The 14,183-nt window shown below is 54.9% G+C and overlaps 5 protein-coding genes across 5 annotated transcripts; 3 read left to right on the forward strand and 2 right to left on the reverse strand.

Moving 5' to 3' along the window:
• Nucleotides 1–429: 429 nt before the first annotated feature.
• FIBRA_05884 (uncharacterized protein) lies at nt 430–2,512 on the reverse strand (the record flags this gene model as incomplete). The annotated part of the gene is made up of 4 exons (XM_012327631.1): nt 430–724; nt 783–989; nt 1,047–1,528; nt 1,583–2,512. 4 exons carry the CDS (start codon nt 2,510–2,512, stop codon nt 430–432), a joined length of 1,914 nt encoding a protein of 637 aa, XP_012183021.1.
• Nucleotides 2,513–2,776: 264 nt separating this feature from the next.
• On the forward strand, nt 2,777–3,592 carry FIBRA_05885 (uncharacterized protein; the record flags this gene model as incomplete). Its single annotated transcript, XM_012327632.1, has 4 exons — nt 2,777–2,782; nt 2,835–3,032; nt 3,089–3,247; nt 3,302–3,592. The coding sequence occupies 4 exons, from the start codon at nt 2,777–2,779 to the stop codon at nt 3,590–3,592; spliced, it is 654 nt and encodes a 217-aa protein (XP_012183022.1).
• A 373-nt stretch (nt 3,593–3,965) lies between these two features.
• Nucleotides 3,966–6,725, reverse strand: FIBRA_05886 (uncharacterized protein; the record flags this gene model as incomplete). The annotated part of the gene is made up of 2 exons (XM_012327633.1): nt 3,966–4,552; nt 4,622–6,725. 2 exons carry the CDS (start codon nt 6,723–6,725, stop codon nt 3,966–3,968), a joined length of 2,691 nt encoding a protein of 896 aa, XP_012183023.1.
• Nucleotides 6,726–7,144: 419 nt separating this feature from the next.
• Nucleotides 7,145–9,345, forward strand: FIBRA_05887 (uncharacterized protein; the record flags this gene model as incomplete). The annotated part of the gene is made up of 9 exons (XM_012327634.1): nt 7,145–7,354; nt 7,406–7,476; nt 7,530–7,583; nt 7,633–7,644; nt 7,698–7,779; nt 7,832–7,970; nt 8,022–8,243; nt 8,294–8,620; nt 8,675–9,345. The coding sequence occupies 9 exons, from the start codon at nt 7,145–7,147 to the stop codon at nt 9,343–9,345; spliced, it is 1,788 nt and encodes a 595-aa protein (XP_012183024.1).
• Nucleotides 9,346–9,968: 623 nt separating this feature from the next.
• On the forward strand, nt 9,969–12,217 carry FIBRA_05888 (uncharacterized protein; the record flags this gene model as incomplete). Its single annotated transcript, XM_012327635.1, has 11 exons — nt 9,969–10,505; nt 10,564–10,601; nt 10,651–10,702; nt 10,759–10,908; nt 10,964–11,081; nt 11,143–11,409; nt 11,472–11,520; nt 11,578–11,662; nt 11,722–11,762; nt 11,825–11,922; nt 11,982–12,217. The coding sequence occupies 11 exons, from the start codon at nt 9,969–9,971 to the stop codon at nt 12,215–12,217; spliced, it is 1,671 nt and encodes a 556-aa protein (XP_012183025.1).
• Nucleotides 12,218–14,183: the final 1,966 nt, after the last annotated feature.

Consider the following 14,183-nt stretch of genomic DNA (forward strand, 5'->3'; position numbering starts at 1 on the left):
GAATCTGTCACTAATACCGTCCTAGCAGAATTCGATGTCAACCGAGCTCTCGTGGAGCTTCTGACATAACCCACTCACCTGTCAGGCCATGAATGCAGCGCCTAACAAGTACGCAGGCGCAAAGGATGTATCACGTACCAAGCTGAGAAACCAGCTGGCAAGACGTTCCGAGTGGACACAATGACACAAATCGAATATAACCTGTGGACAAGACAATCGAGGAAACATTACTTGAACAGTATGTCTTACAGATACAAGCGTATTATAGCTCGATGAAAGAGAAGACATTGAAGCAACGCCAAGTTGAGATGGAGTAGCAAAGAAGCGAGGAATTCAGATGCGTTGGGGATGTTAGGGAATACAAGTCGAAAGTGAAGCGTCCTGTCCACAGTTCCGAGTACAAGGGGCTTGCCCACCCATTAGCGTGTATTACATAGCAGCCATACCCATCCCCTGCAGAGCGCCGACTCGCTGCGTTGGGGCCGCTGTCTGCAGCTGACTTGTCGCAATTGGTTGTGTCGGTGCGTACGCGGGGAGGGGCGCCTTCTCTTCCAGGTCGGCGTACAATACCGTCATTTCTCTTCTTGTTTTCTCCCAATTGTCAGGATCCCAGCACGAGTATGTCCCATGCTCGCCTCCAGGCACCTTTTGTGACGCTGTTGTTCCCGTCTCCTTAGTGAGCCATATCCGCGACTCTTTGTGGTACCGCCAGTTGCGGTTCCACCTACATCATACGATCAGTCATGAAGCTTATGTCAACCAACGGACGAAAGGAAGCATACAATTCTTGCGCCGCAATCTCCTGCAGGGCATCGCGGGGAGATGAGTAGAACATGAAGAACAAAGTCTCATCACTGAACGCCGCGGCCTTGCTGGATCCCGGCGGTGGCGGCTGCACATTGTAACACGCGGGTAGGTGGAAGTCCGGCTCCACCGTGCGCGCAGCTGAAGAGTCTGCCCAGGGTGTAATAAATGCCGAATATAGGCTCCTAATCAAGGCATACATTTAGATTGGCTCGATCCGCAGGCAACGATAGTATTCTGACCCTTGTGTCTGCATGTCTAAACCCATCGTGCCCAAATCAGTGCCAATTGAGAGCAGCGTTTGATCCGGGTCCGCATTCTTGATCAGCGCTAGCAAACCAAGCAATCCCCACCGATCCGCTGGAGACATAAGTACTTGCTGCGCTGGTGTTTGCGGTACCGCGCTCGTAGCGTGGACAGGTCCTTGAGAGGGATGATGCGCGGTGTCACCCGCCGCCGTCCCATTGCCAACATATGGCGTTTGCTGGATTGCAGGCAAAGCCACCGCCCCGTGTGTTTGGGATTGCTGTTGAGATGGTGGTGGGACTCCCGGAGGCGCGGCTAAATGCTGCTGTTGCTGAGACGTGTGATTTTGACGCGCCCCATTAGTAACAGTAGAGGGAAAGGAGCTTGCCTGCTGGGCACTAGGATTTGCGTTAGGAGAGCTCCAAGCAGCCGGCGCAGCAGTAGAATGGTTGCCCTGGTTCAGCTTTAGGGCGTAGTTCTATCAAACACTTAGGGACAACCGCCAAAAGTCGCCACACAAGTAAATACGCACCCTTTGTTTCTCAGCGTCGGACTGGAATCCTGGGTGCACATTCCTCGCCTGTCCGATATTCAGCAGCCCTGGCTGTTGCTGCTGTTGGCCGCTCCCCATAGACGGTGTTTGTGTTCCTCCTGTCAATGACCCCAATAAAGTCTGTCGGTGCTGTTGATCTCCGTGCTGCTGGAACCCATTCAAGCCTGGTGGATGGCTTTCCGAGCCCTGCTGTTGTGCTTGTTGCTGTGATGGTTGTTGCTGGTGCGACGACTGGTTCTGGCCACCCAGCGCCGGGAAGTCATCTGGCGTGAAGTCTCGTGGTTGATTTCCTCCCGCCGCTCCCGTTGGTTGTACCCCTCCCGCGCCTGCGCTCATCTGGACGCCCGTTCCTGCCTGGCTTGCGTAACTGGTCGTGTTGTTGCTCGAGGGCGTATTCGAGTTGTTCGCTGGCGCTGAGCCTAGTGCGGGAAAGTCATTAGGATCCAGACCTACATCACTCGCCGATGATACTGATGGAGCTGTCCCTATGCTCGGGGTGGCCGCCTGCGAGAGATGGAGAGGAAGCGTCGGGGTCGCGCTCGACTGGGTCTGTGGATGCGGTGTATGCGACAATGGTGATTGAGCGGTGTGCTGGGTCTGCGGCTGTTGAGACTGCTGTTGTTGCAAAGCCCCAGCAGTGAAAGGAAAAGTGCTCTGGGCTCGTTGCTGGAGATAATTGGGCGACGGCTGGGGGACAACATTCTGGGTTGAGCGGTGATTTGGAAGGGCAGGATATCCTGGCATGACATTTCTTGGTGGCATTCCGTAGGCGGGGTATGGGCCACGGAAGGGACCGCCGAGGGCGGGGCTGGGACCAAGGCTCGGTGGTCTTTGAGGTGGCTGACCTGGACGCGAAGTGAACATCTGCACAGACTCCTGTGGGTTCCAGCGGTTACCTGGGCGATTCATTTCTTTTGTGGATGCAAAGGCGACGGCGAGTGCGAGGAGATGTCCGCTCAGATGAGAAGAGTGACTGCTCTGGCAGAATGCCCGCGCGAATATTGACGCACGCAACCCCTTGTCGCGCCTGATATGTTTAATCCAACGCCCTTATCCCGTAATTCAGGTCCCGATACTCTTTTCCATCTCGAAGCCTTCGCAGAATCGACGACGCTCTCCTCGTTCGCCATGATTATCTGCAGGCCATCATAGTATCACACTGCTAGGACCTCCATGGAGGTCAGCACCGCGTGGACCCCTTTGTAGATGCTGAGCTCACCCGCCCTGTTAGGTTCTCAACCCCCGTTCCGCTCTGCTCTCCAACTATGAAGTCCTCACCCTCCTCCGCGAGCTCGAGAGCGACCACTTGACTCGCACCAAAACCGCTCTGCGCATCAAGAAGGAAGAGGAGCTTGCAGGCACCTCAACAACAAAATACCAGCCATCGGCCGAAGAAATATCCGAGAACCTTAGGACGATTGAGGTCGAGGTGCGCGAGATACGTTTCCTGCTGCCAGTGCGGGACTCTCAAAGATAGATGCACAGGCCATCCAGTATCTTTCTGCAGATTACCAGCCCACGGGCTCGCAGACAGAAGCCAGCATCACCCAGCTCATGCGCAGCCTCGCCACATATAGCTTGACCAAAGCCGAAAAGCTGCAAATCGTGAATCTGGCACCGACTGAAGCAGTCGAACTATACGTTGTATGCACCATTTACTTTTCGTATTCGCTTTCCCCCCCTCACTAGGCCGAGCAGGTAGTCGAGGAATTAGAGGAACGATTCGGTGAAGAGATGGAGGACATGCTTGGTGTCGTGCGTTCATCACTCTCGAACCAGGCAGCGGCGGTCTCGGACGGAATACAACCCAGTGCAGCTGGCGTGGAGGGCGACGCGCATCAAGATATGGAGATTGTATACAACGCGGATGATGACCAGCAACAGTATATGGAGGACGGTGCATGGGAATATGATCCAAACGAAATGCTCTTCGATGACACAGGCGAGGGTGCAGGCATTGAGGGTGACCTCGACGTGGAGGATGACTGACAAGAACAGGCAGAGTTGTATTATTCCGACAACAGTAGTACAGAGTGCATTATTGATATATCTATGTTATACATACTGACATGTGGTCCATACACTGACCGAACAGCCACCAGATGAAAGTTCAAGTGAATGTGAGAGCTAAGAGAGTGACAATGAGTTTTACAGCTTTTCTGAGTAGATCTACTGATGACAATTGCATGGGAAAGCAGGCAAAAGATGCGAAGAGAGTCGCGAGTCTTCATGTGTGCCGAGGAACGAAAATTGCCACAAGGACAATGAAGGGTATGTAGGTCAAGAATGACAGGACGGACATGATACGGCATCGAGTCCGCCACGTCCTGGCGTCTACAAATCCATACAAGTCAGCCCCACTTCAAGCGTAAACCCGCCAAAAGTACACACCATGTTCAACCTGCGGATCGTCCAGTGTAACCGCCTTCTCTGTATCCGACCCACCCACCTGCCGGGTCTGTGGGATGGGGCAGAACGACACGATCCACCACACTGGGAATAAGATGAATCCAATAAAGAAGCACCACGCATGCAGCGGCGACGCTTCCTCCTCTTCCGACTTGAGATGAGGGATCCACTCCGTGCGCTGGACCTTTGGTGGCTTGCGGGGGTCGCGCATATGGTATGCGCTCGAGCGCCCGATGGACGGCGCGTGCGGCGCGATGAGGGCGCTAATGGGTATAGACTGCTCCGACACGCTATGTCGCCGGTCGGTGCGCTTGCTAGCAAGGGACTCTGCGCGGGGCATGGATCCAGCGGAGGCAGCGTGTGAGCCGGTACGGTGTAGTGGTGAACCGGTTGTCCTGCTGGGCCACGAGGCTGCGTTAGCGGCGGATATGCCGGAGCCAGGTCTTGAAGGCGATGAAGCAGGAGATGATGCCGCCAGTCGTGCACGCTTTCTATGATAGGACGACGGGGCTCGGGAGCTCTCAGACAAGCGGTGAGGCCCTGGGGGGAAAAGTCAGACGACCGAACTCAGCGACTCGTCAAGGTGAAGAGCAAGTGAAAAAGGCTCACGTCGATTTTCCTCGGGAATCAAAAACGTAGCTCGATGTCCGTTCTTCTGATCAGGCGGAGTGATATCGAGCTCCTCGGCCTTTCGTTTCCCTTTGGTGTTGGTTGGTGTCTCGGGGACCGACTTCAAACCGGGCTCGCTGGCCCAACGAGATGGCCTGTGAGTCGACCGCCTTCTTGACGGGGGAGAAGGTGTTGATAAGGGCGAAGGTGGAAGCGAAGAGGATGGACCAGCCTCCACGGATTTTGAAGGGGAACCGAGAGGTGAAGGAGCGCTCTTATGAAAAGCACGTTTGGCGCGCGTCCTACCCATTGTATCGCCGCGACCAGAAGCACTCGCTGACCTCCTCAACGTGCCAGTCGCGTCATCTAGCTTCGACGCCTTGCCATCATCCTTGTTGGGATTTTGAGGCTTGATCGAAGCGGGGGTATCCATAGCATGCAATAAATCACGGCCGTCGTGGCTCTCAGCCGCTAGAGTTGCAGTCCAGGTCAGCAAAGGCATACGGTGCACAGTGTGTGAGTCTCTACCTTCCTGAGCGGTTGACGGCTGAAGAGACGGTGGTTCAGAGAGAGCGGGTATAAAGGAAGACGGATAACAAGGACATGGCGATTCTGACTGCGATGCCACCTGGGTACCACGAGGCTCGGCATTTTCCGGCCGGCCCCGGACGTCCCTGTGCCTAGCGACGCCGAACTGCCCGGTGTCCTCGCCGAGGGACAGCTTCAGCAAGTGTTGCGCGACTTCGGCAGGCCATCCAAATTCACTCGGCATGAGCGCGGTCACGCCGGCGATGGCTTGTTGAGCATTCCACTCTGCACTCGTGCGTCTTCGAGAAGTAGAAAAATCAGCTGTACAGTCCTCTTGAGGAGCGTGGAACACACGCTGGGCTTTGGGCAGACTGGCGTGCCGGCGCAAGGGGGGTGAGGTCGCAGGGCGGATTGTCCGACCTGGAAGCGGGGGTATATTCTCTGCAGTCTTGTGACGCCGTCTGGGATACGTGCTCGCCTGCAGACCTGCTGTCCACTTGGGATATTTCCGAGGACTGGCTTTCGTCTTATTTGCACTCGCCTGTCGAGATATGTCAACGTCAGAGCGAGAGCCAAGCGCTAAGACAAGTTCAGGATGTTCCAATGGGGGGAGAGGAGGCCGTGGAGACGATTCGGAGGGGCGCCGATCGCGCAGAGGAAAATTAGCTAGTGGAGATGGGTTTCCGAACGTATGCGGAGTGCCGACAACGAAACTATGAGACACCGAGTGTGAAGAACGAGTCGTTTGCAATCGTGAATTCGTAGATGTGTTGGAATCGTGAGGGAAGAAATAAGCTTGATGCTGCGAAGTCGAAGCGTGAACGTAGTCGCGATCGTCGTCATCATGCCCTGAAGGTGAGCTTCCCTCGGATGCAACGGAAGCGACAGAGCGCGACGGGAGAGCGTCAGAGGATGCGCGAGACGGACTCGCAAAACGCGACAGAGACGCAGACGAACTCTGCTTCGAGTGAGCGGGCTTCCGCTTGCTGCTAGACGATCTCCGAGGAGCGAGAGATTCGACACTGGCTATGCGCGCGGTCCAGGCAGATGGCGGAGGTACTGGCTGTCCCTGTGTCGCTAGGTCGCCTTCACGATGTCGGCCAAATGTTGCCCACGGCGAGACTGACACGAGCTGGCGGGAGAAACGCGAGAGACTGCGTCTGCTTGGGCTCAGAGACACGATATCTGCGGGAAGGGCTCTTCGAGAAGGCGACTTTGAGGAAGTCGAAGACGAGGACGACACGGGGCGCGGAAGGTTGCCGGTGTCTCGGAAGACTGTCTGGTCATGGCTTCGGCCTTCCGAGTGAGTGAAGCGGCTTGCGCCTGCCTGCTTCGCACGGCGTGGCGGTCTCAGACCTTCGGGCTCACTAGAGGAGTAAGACTCGAGGAGACTGGAGATATCTGGCACGATGGGGCGGTTGACCGTCCGAATAGGTGGCGCTGCGAACGGGACAGGTGGCGCATCGAGCAGCGTGGGTGAAATGGACGTTTCAGCACCTTGCTCGGTTGCAACGAGATCCACTGGTGGTTGTTGAGGCGTACCACGATAAAGCAGGCGTGCAAGAAAAGAGGACATTTCCTACAACCACTGTCGGCTAAGGGCAGACAGATGGACTGGGAGGACTCACCAAGGCTTCCACACACTGAGGTCCGCAATCAAGCTACAAGCCCTCTGTAGCCTGGACCCTGCGCCCGTCGTGGACACGAAGCCGTAAGGGAAGGAGGGACAGGTTCAGTTGGTGCTAATTTCCGCCACATGAACTGCAAATTCCAAATCGGGGTGGATTACCCAATATAGACGGAAACATTCCAAGTACGGCCGTCGGTCTTCCGCTTTTTTTGCACGTCCTGTCTCGAGAAACACAAATCTTTTCAGTGGGAGGAATGGCATCCTTTTTCTCGACACCCATCCCGGAGATGAACGAAACTGCGGTAGTCATTGTGACATCGACAATCATTAACAAAATGCCCGGGCAATCACGTGTCGGGCCCTAAATGCGGTTACGGAGGCGGAGTGTGACGCCGTCACGGCTCTGTGCTGTTGCTGGTCACCGCCCCTCGGGTGTTCCGGCGGCTTCGTTGTCCTCACCGCTCTTACCGTCGTCGACCACCCTCTTCTCGTCTGTCAAGATGGACCGCATTGAATCGCTCTCGAATACCCTTTCTCAAATCACGATGTACGACATCAAGAGCATGTACAACCAGGTAGGCGTGAACAGTGCCAGGGCAGGGCTGATCTGTGCTGACAGACCGTAGGCGAAGAATGTCGTCTTCAACGTGAGCGAGATGGAGGCCAAGGTTCGCGAAGCCACCAATGACGATCCTTGGTGAGTGCTTCCGTACACTGGAGAAGAGGAAGGGCGGCTGACGCCTCGTGCAGGGGCGCAAGTTCGACGCTCATGCAAGATATTGCACAAGGGCATGTTCCGCTGCTGTCCTTTCCGAGATACGATCTTGCTCACGTTTTCGTTTACGTCGTACAGAACATTTAACTTGTGAGTGTGTCATTGCTGCGGCCACGGGTGTTGGCTGAGCTGATGTGGTGCAGCCAAAATTTCAACGAGATCATGCCTGCTATATATGCTCGGTTTATGGAGAAAGAAGCCCGTCAGTGGCGACAAATATACAAGGTGAAGTCTCATTGCTTGAATTCAGAGTATGCAGCTCATACCAGTGAATCAGGCTCTCCAGCTGCTTGAATACCTTATCAAGAATGGCAGCGAGCGCGTCGTCGATGATGCACGCTCACACGTAGCCACCATCAAGATGCTCCGTAATTTCTATTTCATTGACGACAAAGGGAAAGACCAAGGCATAAATGGTGAGGGCTGTCGGTCAGTGTAGCCTGGTGCATATCCTCAATGCTTTGCAGTCCGAAACCGATCGACCCAGATTGTAGAGTTGCTGAGCGACGTAGAGAAAATTCGATCAGAACGCCGAAAAGCTAAGACGAATAAGCATAAATACACCGGTGTGGGTAATGAAGCGATGAGCTTCTCATCTGGTGGCAGCCGATATGGCGGGTTTGGAAATGACAGCCCTGGGTATAGCGGTTCGGGCGGAAGCTATAGTGGTGGGGACTATGGTGGCCGAGGTGAGGGATCTACTATGCTTATCCCGTTTAGCTACTGAGGTTGCGACTAGATTTCAGTAGCAGCTACTCTAATGGAGGAGGAAGCAGTGGTTTCAGGGACGATGCGTCAAGACGATATCAGGAGTACGATGCTGGTGACGACGAGGAGCTTCCATCCCGGCAATCGGTCTCCTCGATACCTCAGTCGCCTACTCACGCGCCTCCACGACGCTCTCAAACGGCGAACAGCTCGACGTCTGCAGCGCCCAAAGCCCCCGAGCCACCAAAGGAGGTCGATTTGCTTGGTATGGATGATGATGCTTTCGGGAGCGTAACGACGGCGGATGTAACCACGATCAACAAAGTTTTGCCTTCGGTCACTCAGCTCACGACAGATGGTGGGTGGTTAGAGCGGTCTGGCGATAATCAATTCAAGTCTCATACTTTTATAGGTGACGATGAGTTCGACGACTTCCAGACTGCACCGACGATAGCTTCAGCTCCTATCGCGCCGGTGGTTCAGCAGCTTGTGCAGCCTGTAAAACCCACCTCTCCGCCTTTGTTTCAACAGGCGCCTATGCAGGCCATGACGCCGATGAAACCCATGAGCCCGCCAATACAGCCGGGGAATACCCTTATGCCCAACATCACTGGCGGCATGCCACCCATGAATCGGATGGGCAGCAGCAACCTCGGGTCGCTAATGGGGTCTGCTGCACCCTCGGCCACCCGAACACCATACATGTCGCCAACTGCTGCACCCATGCAAAGCTCCATTTTTGGGTCGCACGCTGCGCTCACCCCCACCGCGGCGCTTGTGCGGGCCTCAGCAACGTCGCCCCCGGCTGGGGGTGTTCCCAAGCCTGCTGCGAGCGCCAACTTTGACGACTTGTGGTCCATGTCGTTGGGGTCAGGCTCGTCAGCGACGAAGGCTCCGGGTTCGGGTCCTGCAAAGTCGATCAAGGATCTGGAGAAGGAAAAGGCACAGGCGGGTATATGGGGATCCGGCCAGAGGCCACCTATGGCCGCTGGGTTTGGGTCGTTTGGTGGCGCAGGTACCGGTACACCATCGGCAGCTGCTCCGCCGTCGTCTGGCGGAGGATTTGATGACCTGCTGTTCTAGGAGGACGCTTGTTGTGTTTTACATGGTACACCCTAAACCGTTTAAACGTTTACGTGCGAGAGGGGCTTGGGTCAAACCTGCGTAGAGTTTGTACTCGCGGTCATATCCTTGAATAGCTTGCGATGATATATTTTGCCCGTTGTAACGAGTGTCGGGGGTAATGTTGAATATGATGGTCGTTTCAACTGCAGCTGTCCATGCCCGTGCCAAGTATGCATTTTGATGGACACGGTGGGCAGTCGCCGGGGTGTACCTTGATGATCGCTTGATCTATGCTCGAACGATACACTGGCCGTCTCGCGCCGTCTTATCTGCGGGATAATTTCGAGGCCTGCATGCGGTTCTCTGGCAGCGAGCCCAGCCCAAAATACCGGCCATTCAGGTCGCAGCGTTGGGGGGTTGCCGTGAGTGAGGATTTAGGAATGCCCGCGCCGCTGACAGAGAATTGTGATAGACAAGCCTGATGAATGTATCATCCGCCCCGAAGCCTGTCTCGACGCTCGAGCACACACACGCGGTCCGAGATATCGTCTGATGGCCCCCGCGTGTGAGCACCGTACAAGAGCCCCGTCCTCCTCCCTCTTGTGCCCAACGAGGTCCCGCGCCCTTTGTGTCTGTCCGCCATGTTGCACACGGCCACCGTCCTCGTCGCGTCGGTCCTCGCCGTCCTCCCCAGCGTCCACGCTTTCTGGCCGAAGCCCACGAACATCACCGAGGGCACCTCCGCCCTCCGTCTCGCCTTCGACTTCCACATCTCCATCTCCCCCGACATTCGCGACGTCCCTCAGGACCTCTACGATGCCGTCACCCAGACACAGACGTACGTCTTCACCGATGACCTCGGCCGGCTCGTTGTCGGGCGCGGTGCCGGAGATGTCAGCGCGTTCAAGGACGCCCCCGAACTCTCCGAGCTCGTCCTGTCCTTGACCCCTGGTGCGCCCGTGCTCTCCATCACCCAGGAGACCCAAAAGCCTGTCGGCGAGCGCGATGAGGCATACACGCTCTCCATCCCGTCCAACGGCTCTCCCGCCACCATTACAGCGGGCTCGACACTCGGTCTCTTCCGTGGTCTGACGACGTTCACTCAAGCATGGTACCAGTACGAGTCTACCATCTACACACTGACGGCGCCCATCGATATCAAAGACACTCCTGCATTCGTACGTTGTTTTGGACCGTTGTCTGAGCGCGCCTCTGGACTGATCGTGTGCTGCTCAGCCTTACCGGGGTCTGTTGATCGACTCTGCACGCCACTAGTATGTACATTCGGCACCACCGCGCGAATCCTTCTCACACAGAGTGCAGCTTCCCCGTGTCGGACCTCTTGCTGATGATTGATGCTATGAGTTGGACCAAGGTTCGCCATTCGCGATTCCTGTCCTTATGTGCTCGTCGCTGACCGTCGCTCCACAGATCAACGAGTTCCACTGGCATGTTGTGGACAGTCAGAGCTTCGGTCTTCAGGTCCCCGGCTTCATGGAGCTGTCCACCTACGGCGCATATGGGCCTGACATGTTGTACACCCTTGCCGACGTAGAGTACATCGTGGCCTATGCTGGCGCGGTGAGTGTGCTTGTCTTCCGTTCTGTCTCCGTAGTCCTGACTGCATTGTGCCCAGCGCGGTGTCGACGTTATCGTCGAGATCGACACGCCTGGACACACTGCTGCCTTCGCGGACTCCCATTCCGACTACGTCGCCTGCAACCAGGCGCGTCCCTGGGCGACCTACGCCGCAGGTTTGTCGTTCTCGATCGATTTGTCTGTATGACAATTAATTGCCTAATTCTTACCTTATAGAACCCCCGGCTGGGCAGCTGCGTCTCGCGAACTACACCGTTGCCAACTACACCGCGAGGCTCTTCTCGGCCGTTGCAGACATGTTCCCCTCGAACATCATCAGCACAGGCGGTGACGAGGTGAACTTGGTCTGCTATCAGGACGACTACGAGACACAATATGACCTGAACAGCACTGGCCGCACGCTTAACGGCGCGCTCAACGACTTCGTCATGGGCAATCAGGCCGCGCTCATTGAGAAGGGCAAGACACCCGCCGTTTGGGAAGGTGCGTCAGCTTCGCGAATGCGCGGCGTAGATGCAAAGTATTCACATGCTGCTATAACGCAGAGATGATCCTCGACTTTAACTTGACATTGTCTAACGAGACGATTGTCTAGTGAGTGTGGCTATCGGCCGATCGCAGGTCGCGTGCGCTAATGTATGGGCTTCTTAGCGTCTGGATTTCCTCGGACGACGTTGCTGCCGTCGCCGACAAGGGCTACCGTGTTGTCCACGCGGCATCAAACTACTTCTACCTTGTCAGTAGTGGGCTATATACTGCATATATCCAAATTTCTAACCGATTCATGCCTCTCAGGACTGCGGTGCAGGTGGATGGGTCGGCGACGACCCCAACGGGTTCGTACATCTTCCTTTCATACATGCCGATCGCAGCCACTAACAAGCCTTCGTACCTACAGTGACAGCTGGTGCGACCCCTTCAAGACCTGGCAATACACATACACCTTCGACCCGTACGCGAACCTGACCTCCGACCAATACCACCTCATTATGGGCGGTACGTCCCCCCACTCGCGTGCGCGCGCGCCCCCCTGACCGCATGCGTCTCGCACACAGGCCAGGCCAATATCTGGACGGAGCAGACAGACTCGTCGAACATCCAGTCGATCATCTGGCCGCGTGCGGCGTCCTCCGCGGAGGTCTTCTGGACCGGCCCCGGCGGGAACGGGACAGCTGCGCTGCCGCGCCTGCATGCGCTCACCTTCCGCATGATCCAGCGTGGCCTCAAAGCGATCCCGCTCCAGCCATACTGGTGCGCGATCCGTGCGCACGAGTGCGACCTCTACTGGTAAAGGACTCACGTATCTAATTCTACATACTGGGCAATGGATGATGGGTCGGTATCGGGACTATTCGCGATACCCCCCCGGATTTGCGGACTTTTGGTACTAGTGTTGTGCAGAGTAAGACGCCGCCGAGGACAATAAAAATGCTGTTTGGCTGGTGCGAAGCATGGGCAGGCGCGCATTGAGTAGTTCTGCAGGTCTGAGACGGTATTTTTGGCTGGGACCGTGGGCGCAGAATGTGTGCATGGATTTGGTCGTAGACATACTGTGCCGTGCTGTGCTGGTGCTGTTGTATAGCCAGTGTCGTCATTGATCTCACTAGACCCTGTCAATCAAGCTTGACCTGTTAACATGCATGGGTGGGAGCTGCTTTCAAGTAATCATGGATATACATCAGGAAAATCCAGGTTTTACTTAAATGTTCTTAGGTACTTCTCCAAGTGCCTAAGAAATGGAGCCCAGTGGAAAGTGACATGAATTGAATTGAGAAACTGGGTCACTCAATGAATCACACTGAAAACACATGAAGCTGAATTAGGTAATTTGTGCCAATGTGGCTTATCTCATTTTTTCTCTTTTTTATTTTTATTTTTATTTTTATTTTTTTAAATTCTAATGGTTTATACTCCGTACCGAGAGATACATGTAGAGTGTAAGGGAAAGGATAGAAAATATCATGGGTGGTATTCACCCAGACACATCCGTCCTCGCATCTCCTGCGTGTGACAGGCTGGAGATGTACGGTACGTGATTGTCTGCGTCCCCAAGGAACGCGGGAGGTGGGTATTGGTCTGGTTTGTCTTTCCAGGATTCCACTATGTGAGCTGCGATATGATCAGGCTTATATTTCTTGCTAAACCGGTTCCAGTGTTTGGTACTGGGTATCGTCTTGGCCTCCTGTAGGTGGTGTTTGAGACAATACCTTCTGAACACATTAGCATGCCAGATGGTGTGTGCATATAGTAGGGCATTGGTGACCGACAAATAGTGGCCGTCTTCCCTATCTGTAGCAGCTTGAGCAAGGATTTCAGCCCACTCAAATGTTGCGACCATGGGGTTGAGTCTGAGGAAGATGAGTACGTCGTCCTCTGTCTACCCTCTTTGGCGTTGAATTTGTGCCTGTTGCAGATCATTCAGCGCATAGTGTAGGAGCTGCCCTTCCTTGTGTCGTATCCACAGGGGGCAGTCAAATAGAGTATGGTCCCTGTTATCCATTATTCCAGAGCAGGGACAATTCAAAGGGCCCAGTATGCGGTATTCAGACCGGTAGGACCCACAGGGGAAATGGTTAGTTAATACCCTGCAGTTCCAGGCCATCTCTTGGTTATCTTTACCAAGGGTGTTCAGAGGATATGACATCTCCGCCACATGATTTAGAGGGTTGTGTTTCTACAGCACCCACATGTGGCGCCCTCTGTATTTGTGAGGCAAGTATATCTTCACCCACTTCCATTTTGCTCTGGTGAGGCAATCTGCCATCGCCCTGGCATGAGACACAAACTCCGGTTGCTCCTCCTCGAGGGCCTCCTTCACAAGCGTGTCAACAAACTTGTTCTGGGGTATGTTGTTATGTGATGGTACCCATAGGAGCGTAATGTGGTGCTGTTCACTCTTCCCAAGGAACTGCCTCACGGATTCCACTGTGAGGATGGATACCAATTGGCTGGGGCCCATCTCACAGTTGAGGATTTTGGACAATGATCCAGCATTGTCTACGCAAAGGACCAGGTGTGTGCAGTCATCTGGTACATATTCCAGGGCGGCATGTATGCCCCTTGTTAAAGCCATCATTTCTGCATCATAAATGGTACAGCGTCCGGCACCAAACATCCCGCTATTTAAGTGCACTCGTCCACTGAAGGTGGCCCATGCACATCCTGATCTTGACCTGTCTTGGGCCAATGATCCATCTTTGAAGAGGTAACGGTGATATGTCTACGGAGTTCCTAACCCTAAAATAACCTAAAAAGGG

This window comes from Fibroporia radiculosa (assembly GCF_000313525.1).
Source record: "Fibroporia radiculosa TFFH 294 genomic supercontigs, scaffold5552, whole genome shotgun sequence".
Classification (NCBI taxonomy): Eukaryota; Fungi; Basidiomycota; class Agaricomycetes; order Polyporales; family Fibroporiaceae; genus Fibroporia; species Fibroporia radiculosa.